Source organism: Leuciscus leuciscus, assembly GCF_965113295.1.
Source record: "Leuciscus leuciscus genome assembly, chromosome: 14".
NCBI lineage: Eukaryota > Metazoa > Chordata > Actinopteri > Cypriniformes > Leuciscidae > Leuciscus > Leuciscus leuciscus.
Genome location: NC_138738.1, coordinates 34,530,490 through 34,553,303, shown reverse-complemented (window position 1 = coordinate 34,553,303; position 22,814 = coordinate 34,530,490). Strand labels below are relative to the sequence as shown.

General features: G+C 36.6%; 2 protein-coding genes across 2 annotated transcripts; both read left to right on the top strand.

Moving 5' to 3' along the window:
• Positions 1-1,267: 1,267 nt before the first annotated feature.
• On the top strand, positions 1,268-2,389 carry sox21a (SRY-box transcription factor 21a). The gene has a single exon (XM_082137328.1). The coding sequence runs from the start codon at positions 1,588-1,590 to the stop codon at positions 2,305-2,307; it is 720 nt and encodes a 239-aa protein (XP_081993454.1). The 5' UTR covers positions 1,268-1,587; the 3' UTR covers positions 2,308-2,389.
• A 3,692-nt stretch (positions 2,390-6,081) lies between these two features.
• On the top strand, positions 6,082-18,272 carry drc2 (dynein regulatory complex subunit 2). The gene is made up of 9 exons (XM_082189936.1): positions 6,082-6,151; positions 6,446-6,602; positions 9,373-9,540; positions 9,719-9,888; positions 11,230-11,368; positions 15,879-16,076; positions 16,204-16,416; positions 17,104-17,256; positions 17,574-18,272. Exons 2-9 carry the CDS (start codon positions 6,459-6,461, stop codon positions 17,865-17,867), a joined length of 1,479 nt encoding a protein of 492 aa, XP_082046062.1. The 5' UTR covers positions 6,082-6,151; positions 6,446-6,458; the 3' UTR covers positions 17,868-18,272.
• Positions 18,273-22,814: the final 4,542 nt, after the last annotated feature.

The following is a 22,814-nucleotide window of genomic DNA, read 5'->3' as shown; positions in this document are numbered from 1 at the left end:
ATAATGAAATACAATGAAAACACATTGACTTGTGTCAATGTTTATTGCGCTTAAGTGAAAAAAGAGATTGCAGGGCTATGTTTGTAGATAGTTTATGGAATACATACATGCACAATAAACATTTTCAACAGTAGTATTCTACATTGTCACATGACCTCATCACGTTGCATGTAAATGCCATCCAGTTATTATTTAATATACTTTTTTAAGAGGCACAATTAAGCTGTTATGCTTTATTGCTGCCAATTGTAATTTGGGCTTGAGTAGTTTATATTACAAGGATGTGAGGTGGATAAATTGTCTGCAAATAGTACATCCATGGTTACAAGAAGATTATGAAGATTTAAGCGTATACAAAGAGACATCATTAAGAGAAATGACGACAGTGTCGAATTTCCACGCTTGACTTAATAATAAGCACTTCCCTTCTCTAATATTGAAAGCCATTCAACAAAATGCATCATAATCACATAGTGATGGAAAAACGCATATGCCCTGCAGTTATGGACACAATGTTAACTGAACTTCAATGGGTGTCTTTTAATGACACTGTATCTGTGATGAAATAGCAGCCTATTGGTTAAGCACTGAGTTGCCAAAACAAAGATGACAACTGAGTATTTATGTATTCATTAATTTAGCCTTGGAGAGCGTATTTATATATTCGTATATTAAATATGTCAAAAAATAAGACCCAGGAAATGAACTGAAAAAATGCACTACTTGAATGCGATGCAAGAAAATAATTGTAAATGTGTATTTTTACTTTGTTAAACAACATTAAAAGATGTAACATAATATATTGAGTTTCTGTTGATTAAACTTATATCCTTCATTGAATTATATTGTAACTCAATATTTTAAATTTCAATTAACTTAACTTTGAAGAAGCAACCAGGTTAGGCCTACTTACTCTTTTAAGTTAAACCAACAATGTTTTGTTTTTGTTTTTTTATGTGTAAAAAATTTACAACAGTGTAGTTTTGATTTCTATAACATCTTTGCAAACACTACATAATTTCTACAATACTACAATTTACATTATTTGAGTTTTGATGACAAAACTAACAACCGTTCAATATTTCACATTTTGAATAAACATTGAACTAATTATCTGTTAAAGATTTAATAATGTAATATTGTCATCGGAGTGCTACCAGTGGAAGTAAACTGCCCCCCCACACACACAGTGCTCCTAGATTTCACAGGACACACACGCAGTGACGTCATTTATCTCAGGACGAAGTGACACGCCCACTTCATTCAAAACTCAGCGCAGGAGGTACAAATCTAAGCAGTGTGTGATGCTCTTTCAAACCCAGGTCACTTAAGAAACTCACCGTGCGTCCATGGATAACACAGCTACAACTATTGCCACTTGTTTGAAGAGATAAATAGCCCTATCTGATGGTATTTTTGTAAGTCAATGATACTTGGCAAATAGTAAAACTTATTTCAAGGCGGAGACTCAGATTTTGGTGCCATGTTACAAAAGGTAACATAGGCAGGTCTGACTGAACTGTGCGTGAAAGGAACTTTGGGCTGCTTTCCGCTGGACTGAATTGAAAAAGGAGCACCATTTCAGAAATGGCAAAGCCTATGGACCATGTTAAGCGTCCTATGAACGCTTTTATGGTGTGGTCGAGAGCTCAGAGACGCAAGATGGCACTGGACAACCCGAAGATGCACAACTCCGAGATCAGCAAACGCCTCGGAGGCGAATGGAAGCTCTTGTCAGACTCTGAAAAAAGACCTTTTATCGACGAGGCCAAACGCCTGAGAGCCGTTCACATGAAAGAACACCCGGATTACAAATACAGACCGCGGCGAAAGCCCAAAACCTTGGTCAAAAAAGATAGGTATCATTTTAATGTGACGTATAATCTGGGTGACAGTGACCCGTTGAAAAGTGCGCGGTTACCCGGTGACGCGCTCGCGGACTCGCTGAGCGCGGAAAAGACGTCTGCCGCTGCTGGTACTCGAGTGTTTTTCAGTCACCACCACCTGTCCGCCAACCCCTATCAGTTTCTTGACCTGAATTCCAAAATTACGGAATTACACCCTGCTCCTTTCCCACATTACTCTTTGCTCGGGTATCCCGGTGGAGTCTCCGCGTTCCCCGGTATGGGGGTTCTGGCCGGTGCGCCACACGCTCACCCGTCTCCGGGGAACCCGGGCCACATGATGCCCTATAACTGCCTGGGCTGGCCGGGTTCTGGACCTGCTGTTCCTTCTTCTTACGTGCTTTTACCAGGAATGACCAAAGCTCAGCACGAACATTACCTGACATACGCCGCGACGATGTGATTGGATGTTCTTGTGGTATATGGTCACGTGCACTTGTTTAAAGTTTTGCATTTGTAAAAAGAAATAAATTTGTAAAATATTATTTGTGCAAAGGAGTTCGCTTTTAATCTTTTTTTTCGGAAACGCTTTATTTTACAGTGTCTTTGTTACATGTTACATGCACTCACTGTAGTAATAACATAATGCATAATTAACATGCAATTAAACCAAACTAACCATAGCCCTGTTTATATAGTAAAATTTTGTTAATTAATATGACTCAGTACTTAAATGTGTATAGTTACACTGTAACAAGCACCTTAAAATAAAGTGTAATCTTTTTTTCGTATTTTATGAAATTTACGATTTAAAAAAATTGCAGCTGATATGGTTGCCAGAACTTTGCTAATGTAAAAAAAAAAATATATATATATATATATATATTATGTTACCAGCATTATGGGCATGTTGTTGGCTATATTTTTTGTTGGCTGTATATGTCATTAAAAACATAATGTTAATACAACAGCCAAATATAGAGCTATTACAATCTGTTACTGTAAAATGTGCTGATAATAACAAAGACCTAAAGTTTTACACACACAAACACACTGCATGATTAAATAATGCTATCAACATTAACTAATCGACATAAAACACTCAAATAACTGAAAACAATAATTACAAATAAATGTTAAATAGGCTACTTACAATAAATGGTTCACAGAATGAATTTTGGGAATACCTATTGGCAAAAATTGTGAGACTATTCATACTTTAAACTTTCATACATAAAAAAAAAATATATTTTTTAACTATATTGTAGTTTGGCAGTAGGCTATGCATATATGTGTGTAGTTTTCTTCATATATTTTAAAGTACATCATACTTTTGCAATATATTGTCTTGTAAAATGTTATTTTATACCATGTATGATTTAGTAACGTAGTTAACCAATTAAAAGTTTTTTAGTGTAGCATTTACATTCTTCTGTTAAAATTACTTTGTAAGAAATGACAAAACAGTGGAGAAAATTTACAGAAGGAATCATCTTCCGATCACATTATAACATCTGTTTGTCATTGTCAAAATAATGTTGTTAAAAAAAACAAAAAAAACTTGTTTATAGACCTGATAATTCTACAATATGCTGAGAAAACCAGACGACAAGTGACATAATGGCAAACGAACGGGGAAACAATCTGTTGAGAGGAAAGCCATCAAATGCAGAGTCAGTGATGTAACAGCAACTAGCTTATAAAATCAGCTGCTTCTAAAGCCTAAACAGATGAAAGAAAGAACAGACTCTGAGCAGTGATGACGAGAAACAACAAGAGTCTCCAGGAAGCTCTTAAGAGGGAAGTGAAGGAAAAGGCCAGAAAATACATTACAAAGGAACTCAGACACAACTAGCTCCTCTTTTCACCAGCTCATGTGATCAGTTAACTTGCACTTCTCATCCTTCTGTTGGCTAAACTCAAGACAAAGAAGAAAGGAATAAGTGTATTGATGAATAAATCAAATGAATTATTTGAGTTTATACAGAATTTTTCAGAACAATTAATCATTTAAGCACATACCATCAGTGACAGAGTAATAAATACCTTTAACATGTGCATCCTGATATTATTTACTTCTTTAGGTCAAGCAATACAAATGAAACATGTTTTGCATGTCAGTCAACTCAAAACACCCTATAAAACCAGTGGTAGGCCTATAGCCTATTGTATATAATCAGCCATGAAAACTGTTTACAAAGATCATGAGTAATTATCTGCAGCTTGTGTTTTATATAAATCATTAATAGCAGAATGATTACGCTGCAGCTGTTCTATTATGTTTATAAAACATTATCATAGGACCAAAATACTAGGGTGAAACAGGTTGATTGGGACACTTTTTCCCAGTCATCTCAATGGCAAAAAGTGTCCAATCAACCTGAATTCACCCCTGCAACAAAATTACAAGTGTCATCGTGTATCAATTAAATAAAAATAAATAAAAACACCCCCATAACAAAGTTTAAAGAAAACCTTTTACTGCTAAAAACATCTCTCGAATAAGACAACATGTTAATAGGCTATACTGAATTAGAGCATTTCCAACCTAATTTGCGTTTGTTGTGCTCATAGGGTTGTGCTGCTGCAGCTCATCTTTTTATTTCCGAATAAGAACACACGCATATTTAAAGGCATAGCTCCCTCTGCTGCTAACAACTGGTATCTCACACACACACACACACACACACACACACACACACACACACACACAAATAAATGCAATAATTCTATTGTATGGCAAGCCGTTTTAACATTTAATCATTTAAACCGACTAGTCTCTATTTTCATGCTACTAGTACTTATTTTTTAGATACTAGTATCTATTCCATTAAGTACTAGTACTTATTCATTAGCTACTAGTGTTTATTCTTTAGGTACTAGTGCCTATTCTTTAGATACTAGTGCTTATTCTTTAGGTACTAGTACTTATTCAATAGATACTAGTACTTATTCATTAGATACTAGTACTTATTCATTAGATACTAGTACTTATTCATTAGATACTAGTACTTATTCATTAGATACTAGTACTTATTCATTAGATACTAGTGCCTATTAATTAGATACTAGTAGCCTACTTATAAATTAGCTACTAGTACTTATTCAATAGATACTAGTAACTATTTATTAGATACTAGTATTTATTCCAAATGTTACTAGTAAGATTTTTTATTTTACTAGTAAGATTTTTAATTGAACTATCCAGTGGCCGTTCTGACTAGTCATAACATAAGATGAGTAAAAAAGCAGTTGTGACTAGTAAAATAAAAAATCTTACTAGTAACATTTGGAATAAATACTAGTATCTAATAAATAGTTACTAGTATCTATTGAATAAGTACTAGTAGCTAATTTATAAGTACTAGTATCTATTGAATAAGTACTAGTATCTAATGAATAAGTACTAGTATCTATTTAATAGGTACTAGTATCTATTTAATAGGTACTAGTATCTAATGACTTAGTACTAGTGTTTATTGAATACATACTAGTATCTAGTAATAGTTACTAGTATCTAAAAAATAAGTACTAGTACCTAATAAATAACTACTAGTATCTAATATATATGTACTAGTCACAATTGGAATACATACTAGTCAGAACTGAATAGTTGATATCTGAATGACTGATCCCCATAGAAGTCAATGGCAAAAAAATTTTTATTTGTTACTAGTAACAAAAGAATAGTTACTAGTCACTTTTGGAATAAGTACTAGTATCTAATGAATAAGTACTAATATCTATTTAATAGGTACTAGTATCTAATGAATAAGTACTAGTATCTAATAATAAGTACTAGTAACTAATGAATAAGTACTAGTATCTAATAAATAAGAACTAGTATCTAATGAATAAGTACTAGTATCTAATGAATAAGTACTAGTATCTATTTAATAGGTACTAGTATCTAATGAAAAAGTACTAGTATCTAATGAATAAGTACTAGTATCTAATGAATAAGTACTAGTATCTATTGAATAAGTACTAGTATCTATTGAATAAGTACTAGTACCTAAAGAATAAGCACTAGTAGCCTATCTAAAGAATAGGCACTAGTACCTAAAGAATAAACACTAGTAGCTAATGAATAAGTACTAGTACTTAATGGAATAGATACTAGTATCTAAAAAATAAGTACTAGTAGCATGAAAATAGAGACTAGTCGGTTTAAATGATTAAATGTTAAAACGGCTTGCCATAATATGTACTATGATACCGTGCGCACTGCTGGAGATATGTGGCAGTGCAGTCGCCTTTATTGGTGGTTGCTAGGAAACGGTCAACAGAAATCTGGACATCACACGGTAAGACGATGGGAAATAATGCTAGTATCCATAATAAAATATAATTATTTTTACCATCCACAATTGTAAATATAAAAAATGGACACGTTTTGTGTATCTTTTTCTATTTCTACTGCTTAACGTTACTTGACGGAAAAAGTTTAACGAAGGTCTTCACGGCTATCTATCTATCTATCTATCTGTATGTCTGTTTGTCTTTCTGTCTATCTTTCTCCCTGTTTGACAAGCCAGTTCTGGTTTTGTGTAATAAAATACATCTTCTTTTTTGAGTACTTTTGAATCTGTGATCCACAGACATTCAGCAAACATGTCTAAAAAAGCAGGGAAGAAAGGAGGTGGAAAACTTGCCGGGATGACAGAGGAGGAGAGACTGCTGTACACGCAGCAAAAGACTCAAGCTGAGGAGGATATTGCCAAGAGAAAAGAGGACATGCTCACCCAATTCCTCAAGGTGTGACAATTGTGTTTGAGCGATTGACATATATATATATATATATATATATATATATATATATATATATATATATATATACACTCAAAAAAAAAATTTTGTCTAAAAATAAGATTTATGTATTTGAATTGCATAACAAATTTCCATGCATTTGGATTACATAGTTTTAACATAAACCAATCAATAATCTGAATGTGATTCATATTTTTAAGTCATATCTAAATGAAACAGATAAGATTTATGTAATTGTATTAAAAAACTGAATGTGATTTATATTTGTCAGTCGTATGTAAATGAAACAGGTAAGATTTATGTAATAGTACACAGAAAAACGCCCATGTTAAATTAACACTGCTCAGTGTTCATATGTGTGCACACTACAGAGGTAAAGCAGTCTTGAAGTTAATGAGATAATTAACTGATGATTGAGCATTAATTATGAACACCTGCTGTTAACAAGCAGAATCACTGAAGGAAAGAGAAACACAAGAACTGACTTCAGCCACAGCCTTAGATTGACATCAACTGAAGAGAAAAGAAGACATTAAATCTGTGAAGATCTCAGCAGAGGAGGATTAAACAACTCCACAAACAGCATTACCAGCTTCACTTATTACTAACCAGACTGACTTTATTTCATTTCCGTTTGAATGAAAACAATAGGTGTATTTTTAAGTCACCATGATGGTGGTTAGCGTTTGCTTAAGTTGGACTCTTGACCCTTGACTCTTTAACCTAAAAATTCTCTGGCTGCTATAATTATGTGTTTATAAAGCACGTTTGATGCAGCAAAAAAGCCAAGAGAAAAAGAGATCAGGTGATGTTGGCTGTTTTTTGATGATCATCATGTAATTGCCTGATTTGCTGATCTTGTTCAGTGTCTAATGCTTTGATTATATAGGACTTGTGTTTTTTTATTTTGTTTTATCCATAACAGGAGCCATTTGATTTTACAGCATGAAATCTATCAAACCATATACTTTTTTTTTTATATAGTTAGTGCACAAAAACCTTTCATCTATGGCAAATCTTAAACTCACACAGACATCAAGAAACAGCATATGAATCTCAACAATGGTGACAAAAGCTACAAAAATCCTGATGCATAATTTATTAATGCCGCAATGCATGCTGGGAGATATGGGTGAGTTTTGATTGGTTGTACCCAGCATGCACTGCAGCATGAAGCATTTCATTGATTGTCACCATTGTTGAGAGTCATACACTGATTCTTGATGTCCAAGTAATAATGTTGAAAGTTTAATGCACTAAATGTTTTTAAAATTCTTTATATTAGTTGATTAACTGTTGGATCTAATGCTGTCAGGTCACACAGCTACTATAACAATTAAAACAAAATCACATAACCCCAATAATCAAAGCATTAGACACTGAAAAAGATAAATGATTCAGGCCACAATATGATGATTACACCTTCATCAATAAACAGCCAACATCAACTGATCTCATGTTCTCTTGGCTTTTTCGCTGCAACAAATGTGTTTTATAGACACATAATTATAGCAACCAGGAAAAAATTACATTACAGAGTCAAGGGTCAAGAGTCAAACTAAAGCAAACGCTAACCACCATCATGGTGACTTAAAAATACACCTATTGTTTTCATTCAAACGGAAATGAAATAAAGTCAGTCTGATTAGTAATAAGTGAAGCTGGTAATGCTGTTTGTGGAGTTGTTTAATCCTCCTCTGCTGAGATCTTCACAGATTTAATGTCTTCCTTTAGCTGTGGCTGAAGTCAGTTGTAGTTCTTGTGTTTCTCTTTCCTTCAGTGATTCTGCTTGTTAACAGCAGGTGTTCATAATTAATGCTCAATCATCAGTTAATTATCTCATTAACTTCAAGACTGCTTTACCTCTGTAGTGTGCACACATATTACACACACACTGAGCAGTGTTAATTTAACATGGGCGTTTTTCTGTGTACTATTACATAAATCTTACCTGTTTCATTTACATACGACTGACAAATATAAATCACATTCAGTTTATTAATACAATTACATAAATCTTTATCTGTTTCATTTAGATATGACTTAAAAATATGAATCACATTCAGATTATTGATTGGTTTATGTTAAAACTATGTAATCCAAATGCATGGAAATTTGTTATGCAATTCAAATACATAAATCTTATTTTTAGACAAAACATTTTTTTTGAGTGTATATATATATATATGAGCTGAAGTAAATATTTAAGATTTAGAAATCGTGGAGTCATGTCTTTTAGTTGTATAGTGCTTTTCAACAACACATCGTTTCAAGGCAGTTTGTTTATGTGACAAGGTCAATGTTTACATTTAAGTTAGTCTCTTTTGTCTAGAATAACGTTAGATGGTGATGAAACTGAAGGACTAACACTTGTGTAGGTGTTCAGCTAACGTTAACATTATCTAATTGTTCTGATAGTATTTCATTTGTTAGATTCTGAATATATTTCAATATGGCATTACTGTAGAAATATAGCAAAATACTGTCTTATCCATTTTTGTATTATGTTTTGAAAAGTTTTGAAAAGAGTATATAAACATGCAAATTAAAAGATGTAATCATCGAACGCATTTTGTGTCAAAGCAATGATAAATGATCCAAAGTTTGGCCCACATAAACTGCTGTTGTGCTCACTGCACTGTGTGAAGAGTTTTGAAAAAGTGAGCTAAGTATTGAGAGAGTGGTCCTGGCTATTGTAAAAAAAAAAAAAAAAAACTCAGGCAATGGCGTTCTGTACCGGAAATTATTTGTTTTTTAGGATAAACTGCAGAAAGAGGAGAGGAACACCAATCTGAATCAACACAAGCTGCGGCAGCAGTGGCGTGCTGTTTTAACACAGACCAAGACAGCAGAGCTACGCAATGACATCTCAGTCCTCAGCCAGAGCTTTGAGAGAGTCCTCGACCACAAAGACAACACCATTAAGGTGACTATATAAAATATATAGACTTGCCTCTCAGTTTTAAATTCTATAGCTTTCATTACAGAGTCTGGGAGTAACAAACGTGTGTGTGTGTGTGTGTGTGTGTGTGTGTGTGTGTGTGTGTGTGTGTGTGTGTGTGTGTGTGTGTGTGTGTGTGTGTGTGTGTGTGTGTGTTTTACAGAGTTTGGTGGCTGATCTGTCTGAGAGGGAGCAGCAGTCAGAGATGGCGCGCAGTTCTCATCTGCAGAACGTGGACTGTCTGTTAGGGCTTCATAGGGGTTGGCTGGCAGAACTAGAGTTCAACTTCAACACCAGACTCCAAGAACTTAGCTCAGAGTATAATACTGAGAGGTAAACACAAACAATAACACAAAAGTTAGTGTTTTGTTTTCAAGGGTGTGAATTTGGCCAGTTTGCCAGTTCTTGACAATTTAAATCGGGTCATTCCTTTTAGGATATACCTTTTAACTTTAGAAAATGACAATGCTTTGGTTGTATACCAGAATTTCAGAAATAAACTCAGGTCAAGCTTGGGCACTTAAACTTTTTAATTATATCTTTATTATTTATGCAATGACAAGAAGGTTAGGTAACACTTTATTTCGATAGTCCGCTTTGGACATTCTACTTACTATAAATGTAAGTATCTTTGCAACGACATGTCAACCAGCAGTCATATGGCAAGCTGTTTTAGCTTAAATTGTACCCAGCGTTACTCGTAATTGCATTGTTACTAGTAATAATTCAATTGTAGAGCTCTCTAATTGGAATTGTTACTAATAATAATTCAATTGTAGAGCTCCGTAATTAAAAATGAATGGAAGTCAATGGAGACATATGACGAGTAAAAATTCATTTGTAGAGCTCTCTAATTGGAATTGCTACTAGTAAGAATTGAATTGTAGAGCTCTCTAATTGAATTCTTACTAGAAAAATGCAATTACCACGAGTAACGCTGGGTACAATTTAAGCTAAAAAGGCTTGCCATACAGTCATTAAGAGTAGACTTCACAGATATACATAAATGCCTCATTAGCGGCCATTTCAGTGGGCCACTATACGTAAGCCGTCCGCCATATTGGAATGGTCAAAACCAGTCTGTCAGTGTTCAACATTCGAGAGCAAGTTGACTGTTCAACCATAGTTAGACGCAGTTAGAATAACTTTAGAGTAACTTTGCAAGTACATGTTAACATATTGCACTAACCCTAATAGTCTACTTATACTCTAATGAGAGTTAGTTGACATGTAGTTGCAAATTAATTAGAGATAGTAGAATGTCTAAAGTGGATTATCGTAATAAACTTTAACCACAAGTTTAACAACAGGATTGAACCTAGCTCTAAAAAAGAAGTAAACTCGAGGGTGTCAGCTTGAAGTTCATTTAAATTTTGTTGTTGAATTTGAATATTTTCTGATTATCTATTGAAATATTGATATTATCATAAGCATTTATGTCATTTAATGCAAGAAACTCCAACTAATACCATAAAACACTGCTAAATTCACAAGAGTATTACTAACAACGATGTTTACACTGTTTTCCCACCAAAAGTGATGTCATGAGCAGGATTTCTCACAAAAAATGGTATAATATTCTATACAAAAAGATCTATATGGGGACATGAAAATGCACTGCAAAGGATTGAGCCAATGCAGCATCATCTGTATGTTATTTCTTTTAAATTCCAGGGAGCAGATTCTTTCACAGCACCAGCAGGAGAGTGTGAATTTGGAGAATGTAATGTTATCCATGGAAAAGAACTACGCTGATATTGACAGTGAGGCGAGACGTGACTACGAGAGCAATTGCAATCAAATTAAAAAACAGGTACTGATTTTATTATGTTCATATTTACATTTGGCAGATGCTGTTATCCAAAATGACTTACAAATGAAGAACATCACCAGCAATTTGTCATAGTGCCATATTCATAGGTTTAGTAAAAACTAGATTAGTCAACAAGCTAGAGCAAAGGTAAAATTATTATTCTTTTTTTAAAATATAATAAGAGTTAGAGTCTTGGTTTACAAAATCATAATTATTGCATTACCCTAAAATATGCAGTGCAATTCAAATATAAATAGATGTGCTCATGGATTACAAAAATACAGATTACACAAATATACAAATTTATGTAGGAGTTAAAGGAGTTACCCTGTTAACCCTCACCAGTGCGTCGGCGCACTGAAGCGTTTTTTTATTTATTTAGTTCAAAGTTACTATCAGATTAAATGTTATACTTTGACAAACTATACATCATTAAAAAGATATAAGACTCAAGTTTCAGTATTTGACCACTATTGTATTCTGAGAAACGTATAGTGACAGTTAATGTCTTAATTTGTGTCAGGAGTTATGAAATGAAAAAATGCATCGATCCCTTTAATATGAATTATGAGCGTCAGCTGGTCCATTCAGAAAAAAAAACTCCGTGCTGTTGTCATGACAGTGCTATACAAAACAACGTTCCTCAGGACTTTTAGCTCAAAAATGTGCAGACTTGGAGAAATATTGATATATTCTCATAGATTCACATCATATTTCTATAGACAGGAATAATATTTATTGAATTTATACCCAAATGCGTCGATGTAATCATTATGAGCGCTTCTTACTGAGATGTGCTGTGTTTTCAATTCATACCAATAGCCTGAGGGCGCTATATGCACAAAAATACTCCATATATGGAACATGAAGAAGAGCCATAATCATGTGACCTTCAAGGACGTCACTGATAGCAGCAGCTACACACAAAGCTAACACAGAGATCGCTGTAATATGCAGATACAGACGTTTTGAAAACAATAAACATAATTGCAATGATATGTGATTTGCCTGTGTTCTTCAAGCAATGCCAGGTATTTTTATAATATATTATATTTATAATGTATTGCTAATCGATATAGACTTTATCATTGTACATAATTCTATAAATATATTTTCTGTCTGATTTTTTTTTTAATCTGAAGCCAAATTAGATCACAGAAGATTATTTAAAACACTCCACTTGCGTTATAAAGTACGTTTGTAGCACAAACATGGTTTTAATCTCATAAATGGTCGTGTATTGATGGTGTGCTAAGCTAACATGCTAGCTAGGCCCAAAATAAAGTAATTTGACATGATCTTGAAAAACATTTAACTAAATACAGAGTTTTAGACTTATCATTTTCAGATTTTAAATATAACATGGTCACACATATGGCTTTAGCTGCAGTGCATTTCTAGATTGCTCCAGGGCCCACTTCAATTTTATTTTCATGAATATGTTTAATAAAAACAAATTTCTAATAACTTTACAAAACTTTGAAGCTATTTAAAAAATGTTTTTTCATTATGACAATAATTAATTCTACATTTACAATAAACTACCAGGTGTCAGCTTTCAAATGAGATCATACTTGTGCTTTTAGTGCAAAGGGTTCATGAACTGTATCTGTTTCAGTTTGGGTATGTCATTTCTGGGGATTTTTCAAAAGTGGCGTTGCAGCTTAACAGGTTAAAGGTGCTCTAAGTCATGTCACGCGTTTTTTAGGCCAAAACATTTTTTGTCACATACAGCAAACATCTCCTCACTATCCGCTAGCTGCCTGTCCCCTGAACACACTGTAAAAAAACGCGGTCTCTCTAGACACCACAGGCTCCACAAACGGCAACAAAAACAAACTGGGCTCACCCGCACCACGAAACACAACAAACAGTGCTCCAGCCAATCACCGACAAGAAGTATTTGAGGGGTGTGGTTTGGGGGTTAGTTCGCGTACACATGAAGGGGGTGTGTCGGTACACGATCCGCTCCACCTGCACGATCCGTTTCACGCATGCGCGTAATTACGTAGTAGAAAACGTCACGGTTTTCCTACACTATCGGAACCACGCATGCGATGGCACAACTTGCGGCATATTTGTGTAACGTTAGTTGTATTGTGTTTAACATTTCACAGCGGGTCTATTTTGATGCTTTTAAATGTAGCTTACGCTATGCATTACGATGTGTTTATGTGTTTACGTGGTTGCCAATCCAAAAATAATAAAGGAGTTGTGAGTTGTTACATTAACATACATGATCAGTTTCCTCCATAGGCTACTCTCCTTTGCGATTCACTGCTGTATGGTATTAGGCTTAACTTGCCGTGTTTTCGTCTGAGGTCAGTATTGTCAAAGACGGTTTGTGTCGTTTTTTTATTATTAAAAGCTGCTAATATTAGTTAACTTTTAAGTTGAGTAATTTTGTATTAGTATGGTATGGGTGGGTCTATATCAGGGGTGGGCAAACTTTTTGGCTCAAGGGCCACACTGGGTTTTAAAATTTGACAGAGGGCCGGCCCAGTAGCAGATTATGAAACATTATCTCATGAAAGTGCGTATCTATACCACAAATTTTATTTCTCGTGCCATTTATACGCCAAAAATGTTTTTGCATGCACATGCTACGCACTGTAAACCCCTTGGTTAGGATTAGGGGTGCGGAGTGCGTGCCTATTACACGCCATAAAGTGCGTATATATGCACGCGAAAACGGCGTATCATAAGTAGGCTACTACAAGTACAATTCGAGAAACAGAAACGCTATAGACCATTTATTCTATAGCTGTTCACATAGCTCTTCTCTGTGGAATGATATACAGTGTTTGGCTCAAACATACACTTATCTCATTTTGACGTCTTCTTTTACTTTTCTGACTCAAACTCCTTTGTCATGGGCGTCAGTTTGGTTTGAAATGTGCTGGGGACAGAGACGCATTCGGAAGTGCATTTTCAGAAGTGCTGGGTACAATGATGCATTAATTTTTTTCTCTCTTTCGCGCAGGTTATGTTTTGAAAGACGATGTCCTGTTGTATCTCAGGCACGGCCCCACTTTTCAACAGGCCCATCCAAAACGCCAATAAGCTCATAATTTGTGCTAAAATAGTGTTTAGTTTTAAAAACCATTTTAAAAAGCTGGTTATATTTTGATGTTTCAATTCTGCGCAAGTTCAGCAGACAGTGAGGTTCGGGTTTGTTCCGATCAGAGCTCGTGAGTAGAGAGCGCATTTCTGAATATTCCGCAGGGTCGCTCGCTCAACCCAGATGTCCTGTTGCCTGGTTCGAAAATATGTGGTATAAGGGCTGCTTCCGACTAAAAGTTTTTTTTCTTTTCTAGTCGACTAGTAGGCTAGTTGTTCATTTAAGTCATTCGTGGACAAATCTCCCCTTTATATTAATTGAATTACTTATAGCCAACAGGATAATGAGCGTTTACGTAATATAGCCGCACTCAAGCGCACAATCATTACTTTTACCGGTTCTTTGTGGCAATCTTTTTGCGTGCGGTAAAAGTAATGATTATGAATGCGTCTAAATGTGTCCAAATACGCTGTGAATGTGAATGTGCATTATACGCTGAGTTTCGGTTCATTTATGAGACGAACTCCAGTTCACTCGCCGGCGCCTCCATGTCGTGATTCTGCTATATTTAGGCCTACTTCTTATTAAACCCAGGCAATTGTTTCATGAAACATTGATTAAAATTAAGATATAATTAATACAAAACGAAATTCAATTTAAAGAAAGGCAGCTGTTCTGTTTGAGGTCTCTGTGAAAGTTTTAAAGCAGCCTTTTAGTGCCGAGAACTGACACGTTGTTTTTTTCCCTCATAAATGCGAACACGAAAAATAAAATAAAATTAATATTATATCATAATTGTAGTATGTAGTATGTTTTGTAGTATGTAGTATGTTTCTAGTATGCATTGAAAGACCTTGATTAGCTGGTTCAGGTGTGTTTCATTTTGAGCTGAACTGTCAAATGCAGTAAATGCTGCGTTAAATGTAATGCTTTAAGCGTCCTTGTATGGGAGCTAACGTTATAGTTATAACCTCAGGTGGCGAAACGATTTTAAGATAATGTTTCTCTTTTTCTGTATTCTGTTCTGCAATATATAAAAGCATTTATCTAACTTGGTGACATTACACATTGAATGAAGTATCAGTAAAACTTAACTTTGTAGTGACTATTTTGACTTTCCTTTATGCCGGAGGGGAGGGGGGAGGAGACGGGATGAGGAGGAGGGAGGGTCTAGCTAGCCTCCGTTTTGTTTGACAACAATTCGAATGTCAACAAGAAGTAACGTCTCCCGACATCGCTTAGAGAACCTTTAATGATAGTTAGTCTTTAATGATCACCAATGGAGCAGAGGTAAGGGAGCACACTGACCAAGGCGGCCATACAGAGTTTAGAGTTTTGTGAAAATGACTTTAGACATTTTGAAAATGTGACTACAGATTGGACAAAAGAATGTTAGCAGTTGGGGAAAAAACATGATATAATAATATGTTGTTGGTTTTATTTCTGCAGAACAAAGAGGAAAATCAAACAGTGAAAGAACAGATGGAAGGGGTTATGGAAAAACTGTGGCAAGACATGAAGGAGGTTTCACACGAATTTAACGAGTCCACCAAAGACCAAATCATCGCATTTAACTCTTTGAATGTCAAGAATAAACAGAGTGTTAAAGAGATCGACGCACATCAAAAGCACATTCAGAAGCTGCAGGTCAGACAAAAATCCAGTGTGGGATCTGTTTTTTCTGTCTACTTTGTACAAGCATTTTTCTTCCAATTGTGATATTTCATCATTTTGATGATTTTATTGCAGTTTAAACTGTACAAAACTTTTGCAGGAGACCATCTCAGCTCTGCGCTGTCAGCTGAGCTCCAGTCAAAGTGGAGGAACAGTTCAGCAGCTTCGTTTAGACCGTGATGAGCTCCGCCAGGAAGTTCAACATCTCAGAGTCCAGTTCCGTGCGGCTCAAACCATTCGGAGAAAGCAGCTCACTAAACTTACCGTTCAAAGCAACAATGCTGTTAAAAAACTACAGGAGACAGTAGCTTTGGTAAATTTATTACACCCACATTTTAACAAATGTTTTAACATTTTCCAAACAACTGCTTTATGCCTTCAAGTAATAGATATATTTTGTTAATCCTGCAACAAGATCTGGGCCGACACTTTGTTGCTGTCTGGGCTAGAAACCCCTACCATTGTTATAACATTAACTGTAAACCTAGCCCTTGAATCTGATTGGTTGATTGGAAAGTTGTTCCAGGATCAACAAGGATGTTGGAACTTGGTGAGATGCAATTTTGGATTGCTTAATAGAGTATTTTCACCCTCTGGCCAATAACTTTGATGACCAACATTTAAAATCTATTATATTTAATGTTTTACATGCTTAAAATGAGAATCGTGGACATACCAAAAACATCATAATTTCATGCTACATGCAAAACCATATCAGAACACAGAATGTCTTTTAATGATACATTAACATTTAAGCATTTTATGCCTTACTTTATTTAGTTTAGATATTTCCTTATTAGTTAATATCTCAGTCAAGCTGAAACAGGAGAAACTGTCTCTTGTATCATTAGTAGACCAGAAATATATATATTTTTCTTGCAACAGGGATGCATTTTGTATATTTATTGGAAGTAGAGATTATGTAATTCTGGAACTAAATGAATTAATATTAGCAATACTCTCAACATCCAATCAGTCACCCATTCTGTCTCTTCCATAGGGGGAAAGGTTGATGCGTCTCTCTGAGGTGTGCAGTAAGATGGAGACGGAGCATGAGAAGGTTCTGCCCTTCTACAAATCATCATTGAGTGAAGAAGAGCTGAGTCAGGAGAAAGCCAATGCCATGAAGTCGGCGGATGAGAAACTCACTCAGGTTTATTAAAATCACACTCCCACAATCCACTGTAAACTTGCTTTCAAATCTGCCATCGTTTTGACATGGAGTGGCCGGTTTTTATCATTCAATTAATTGCAGATAGAAAAATGAAAATAATTTTTTTCTCAATGGACATCCTTTTTCACTCAGATATATGTCGCTTTTGGGGAAGTCATTTCAGATATTTCATGCAGTTTAATTACTTTGATGTGTAGTAGCATTTCTTTTGCATTATTCTAGTCATCTGTTAAATTCAGTATGTCTTTTGTGTTGTCTTTTGACTTTTCTCCCCTTGTCCTATCCTCTGTCCACAGCTAGTACCGGACTATTCTTCTCTTGGGAAGTTTTGGCAACGTTACAACAAGGTTCAGCTTGACCGTATGTGTCTGAAGCGAGAGAAAGTGCTTCAGTTACAGGAGAATGAACGACTGAAGACCTATCTGAAGCAGTACCTGGATGAAGTTTCGGTCTCTGATGAGAGTTTTCAGCAACAAAAGCTTCTGGTGGTGTCTTCTTCAACTCTACAGACCCCTGCTACCACTGAGAGACGTGGTCAAAAGCGCTATGTGGTCCAAGAAGCAGCGAATATTGTGCAGAAACAGCTTTAAGGAATAAATGTGAAACGTGTAATGTAGTGTGTTTCTGGAAGCCATTAAAATGTTTAATTGTAAAATTAAAAAGTCGGTGAGTCTGTTTATTGCAATGATCTCAGTATATTTTATATTAAATTTTGGATTTTAGGACACTTATTCAGATCCCACAGACTTTTCTTACAACTTTATATCAACTCGTGAATTATGTAAATGTGTTGACCGATGCTGTTTCATTACCTCAAGATGTCGCCAAATCATTGAAGATTGTCCTTTTTACATCTGGAAAACAGATCGATGCATTGAAGTTGAAAATAGACTACGTTTTTGAATTATTTGAAGGCATTTTGCATCTCGTCTATAAATATATATATATATTATGTTACAAGCATTATGGGCATGTTGTTGGCTATATTTTTTGTTGGCTGTATATGTCATTAAAAACATAATGTTAATACAACAGTACGGTGGCCGAGAGAGCTCAACGCGCTGCAACTGAAGAAAACACATGCAAATAGAAAAACACCTGCAAATTAAGAAAACATCTTCATCAGTTTCACAACACATGTGTGCTCCAAATACTCACAACACAACCAAATACAGAAACGCGCTGGGCCGCGCAGCGCCACGTCTTTTAAATTCGAACACACTATTCTCTATGAGAGTACACACACCGGCGGCGCCTTTCGGCGTCTGTCCGCGGCGGCTCAGGACCGTGTTCAAAATCCTGCCGCGCCACAGAGCGCCATTTACATAGTTTTATATAAAATGTACATGTGTGTGTCTCAAATCGTAGTTAATGTATATACGGACTTCACCCTGTGCTGCAATATACATTTAGTTTTATATTTATTTACAGAAATCAGAAAATTGCTGATGTTATCGGATTTTCAGGTGACAGTTGTCCTAGACGTGGCGCGGCGCGGCGCTGAGCTGCGCGTCCGGTGTGCGGCCGCCTTTAGAAATGTTAGAATGCAGCTAGGGTCCAAATATGAGACCGCAAGTTTTAGTTGAGACACTCACACACAGATATAAAGCATATTTTTTTGTTGTATAAAATGTATATTTATTTGCAACAGTTATGTTAACAGCAATAATACTATATTTCTGGTAAGAACAGCTATTCAGCTGATGGACACGCGCTGCGTTGTCATGGGAACATCCCAGGTGAAAATAATGAGGAAAATATTACGTTGTCTTTCGTTGCTCCCTTCATCAACATAATGGCACACAAGTGCCCCGCTCCAAAGTGCCCAATACAAGGGCTCTGTCGTCTGCCCTTTTAAGAGAGTAGGGCATAGGTAAAGCTCACGAGCAATAAGCACGTCCCAGCCGTCCGTCCGTCACTTATTGGGTTCCCCGGAAACATTTCCGTTGTGTTCTGTCCTATTTGCAGCGCGTTTCTGTATTTGTTTGTGTTGCGAACTTTTGCAGCGCGTTTCTGTATTTGGTTGTGTTGTGAACTTTTGCAGAGCGTTTCTGTATTTGGTTGTGTTGTGAGTATTTGGAGCACACATGTGTTGTAAAACTGATGAAGATGTTTTCTTAATTTGCGGGTGTTTTTTCTATTTGCATGTGTTTTCTTCAGTTGCAGCGCGTTGAGCTCTCTCGGCCACCGTACAACAGCCAAATATAGAGCTATTACAATCTGTTACTGTAAAATGTGCTGATAATAACAAAGACCTAAAGTTTTACACACACAAACACACTGCATGATTAAATAATGCAATCAGCATTAACTCATCGACATAAAACACTCAAATAACTGAAAACAATAATTACAAATAAATGTTAAATAGGCTACTTACAATAAATGGTTCACAGAATGAATTTTGGGAAAACATATTGGCAAAAATTGTGAGACTATTCATACTTTAAACTTTCATACATAAAAAAAGATTCTTTTTTAACTATATTGTAGTTTGGCAGTAGGCTATGCATATATGTGTGTAGTTTTCTTCATATATTTCATCCTACTTTTGCAATATATATTGTCTTGCAAAAATGTTATTTTATACCATGTATGATTTAGTAACGTAGTTAACCAATTAAACGTTTTTTAGTGTAGCATTTACATTCTTCTGTTAAAATTACTTTGTAAGAAATGACAAAACAGTGGAGAAAATTTACAGAAGGAATCATCTTCCGATCACATTATAACATCTGTTTGTCATTGTCAAAATAATGTTGTTTCTATAAATAATAATAAAAAAAACCTTGTTTGAAGACTATAGACCTGTTAATTCTGCAATATGATGAGAAAACCAGACGACAAGTGACATAATGGCAAACGAACGGGGAAACAATCTGTTGAGAGGAAAGCCATCAAATGCAGAGTCAGTGATGTAACAGCAACTAGCTTATAAAATCAGCTGCTTCTAAAGCCTAAACAGATGAAAGAAAGAACAGACTCTGAGCAGTGATGACGAGAAACAACAAGAGTCTCCAGGAAGCTCTTAAGAGGGAAGTGAAGGAAAAGGACAGAAAATACATTACAAAGGAACTCAGACACAACTAGCTCCTCTTTTCACCAGCTCATGTGATCAGTTAACTTGCACTTCTCATCCTTCTGTTGGCTGTTGCGGAAAAAATTCATTATTACTTATATTCATCGTTTCCAAACTGTTAATTTCATTTAGTCATGTGTTTCTGTGAGGGGTTCACTCAGACTGATGGGATTAGCACACGAATGATTCACTGAGAATCTCACCTTTTGTCAGGGCCGGAGTGGGGCCACTTTTCAGCCCGGGAGTTTCAGGCCCAAGACCGGCCCTCTTTTTCCATGGTGGAATTCCAAATTAGCACTTTTTCCAAATTGGATAAATGAAGCAACAGTTCAGCTCTTACTATTGTGTAGTTTTTATTAATAACATGGTTCAACAAATAATGTAAAGGTTAAATAATAATTCACTTAAGCTGAGAAAGTTAACAAAAAATGTTCCACTCTTCCACAAGGATATTGATAAATTAACAAAAGCAGAAAGAAAGAAAGAAAGAAAGAAAGAAAGAAAGAAAGAAAGAAAGAAAGAAAGAAAGAAAGAAAGAAAGAAAGAAAGAAAGAAAGAAAGAAAGAAAGAAAGAAAGCATTTGAAATGTATCCCACTCTTCCACAAAGAGGCATATTGAACTAATGTTTACAGATTTATTTGTATTAAAAAATATTCAAAAATAATGCTTTTTTAATAAAAAAACGTGATACCTAATGACATTTGAGGTTATTAAAACAGTAAGTCCCGCCCATCGACTGCCAAAAATAAAAGTGTTCGAGCGAGCAAAAGCAGGAGATCAAGCGCGAGAGCGTGGGGAATGATCATGCGCGCGTGCGAGGGCTTGTATTGCGTGCAGAGGAGATGTCATTCGCGTGCGCAGGGTTTGAATGAGCTCGCGAGTTCCCGATTCCTCGCCTGTATATCTGTTATCCTCATGGTACAACCCATGCAGAGGCTGCGCGCTGCGTCCTAATGTAACTAACGTGACAAATGTAAAATAAAAATAAAAAATTAAAATAAAATAAAAAATCCTCGACCGGACCAAAAGTGAAGCGGCCCACCGGGAATTCTCCCGATTCTCCCGATTACCCACCCCGGGCCTGCCTTTTGTTCTGCAAAAGGCTTTCGGACCCAAATGTTTTTTGGAGCCTTATGCTGATTGAATTAGGATTGGCCAGACCCTCACAGTCTAGGGTGTTACCTTAACCTGTATATAATAGGGTCCCAGGCCCCCTCCTGAGGGAAGCAAGAGGTCATTCCCAGCGCGGGGGGGGGGGAGTGGCCCCCGGGGACCAAACGAAATTTTTCCGTAAAAGTCTAGTAGACCAACATACCATAAAAATTTCTTCATCCTCGGTGCCACGGTTCAGGTAGTTATTTAGGAAAAACTGCATTTTTTTGGTTTTGGGGGGGCCCAGCGCGGGGGGGGAGTGGCCCCCGGGGACCAAACGAAATTTTTCCTTAGAAGTGTAGTGGGGCTACATGCCCACCAAATTTCATGTTCCCCGGTGCTTCGGTGTCCCTGGTATCGTTGACGAAAAATGTACGGGGGCCCCAGCGCGGGGGGGGAAGTGGCCCCCGGGGACCAAACGAAATTTTTCCGTAAAAGTCTAGTAGACCAACATACCATAAAAATGTCTTCATCCTCGGTGCCACGGTTCAGGTAGTTATTTAGGAAAAACTGCATTTTTTTGGTTTTGGGGGGGCCCAGCGCGGGGGGGGAGTGGCCCCCGGGGACCAAACAAAATTTTTCCGTAGAAGTCTAGTGGGGCTACATGCCCACCAAATTTCATGTTCCCCGGTGCTTCGGTGTCCCTGGTATCGTTGACGAAAAATTTACGGGGGCCCCAGCGCGGGGGGGGAAGTGGCCTCCGGGGACCAAACGAAATTTTTCCGTAAAAGTCTAGTAGACCAACATACCATAAAAAGTCTTCATCCTCGGTGCCACGGTTCAGGTAGTTATTTAGGAAAAACTGCATTTTTTTGGTTTTGGGGGGGCCCAGCGCGGGGGGGGAGTGGCCCCCGGGGACCAAACAAAATTTTTCCGTAGAAGTCTAGTGGGGCTACATGCCCACCAAATTTCATGTTCCCCGGTGCTTCGGTGTCCCTGGTATCGTTGACGAAAAATTTACGGGGGCCCCAGCGCGGGGGGGGGAAGTGGCCTCCGGGGACCAAACGAAATTTTTCCGTAAAAGTCTAGAATACCAACATACCATAAAAATGTCTTCATCCTCGGTGCCACGGTTCAGGTAGTTATTTAGGAAAAACTGCATTTTTTGGGGTTTGGGGGGGCCCAGCGCGGGGGGGGAGTGGCCCCCGGGGACCAAACGAAATTTTTCCTTAGAAGTCTAGTGGGGCTACATGCCCACCAAATTTCATGTTCCCCGGTGTTTCGGTGTCCCTGGTATCGTTGACGAAAAATTTAAGGGGGCCCCAGCGCGGGGGGGGAAGTGGCCCCCGGGGACCAAACGAAATT

Coding starts and splice junctions, on each gene's coding strand:
- sox21a (XM_082137328.1), top strand. CDS start 1,588: ATGGCAAAGCCTATGGACCATGTTAAGCGTCCTATGAACGCTTTTATG.
- drc2 (XM_082189936.1), top strand. CDS start 6,459: ATGTCTAAAAAAGCAGGGAAGAAAGGAGGTGGAAAACTTGCCGGGATG. Junction 6,603..9,372: donor TGCTCACCCAATTCCTCAAG/GTGTGACAATTG, acceptor TTTGTTTTTTAG/GATAAACTGCAGAAAGAGGA. Junction 17,257..17,573: donor CGGATGAGAAACTCACTCAG/GTTTATTAAAAT, acceptor CTCTGTCCACAG/CTAGTACCGGACTATTCTTC.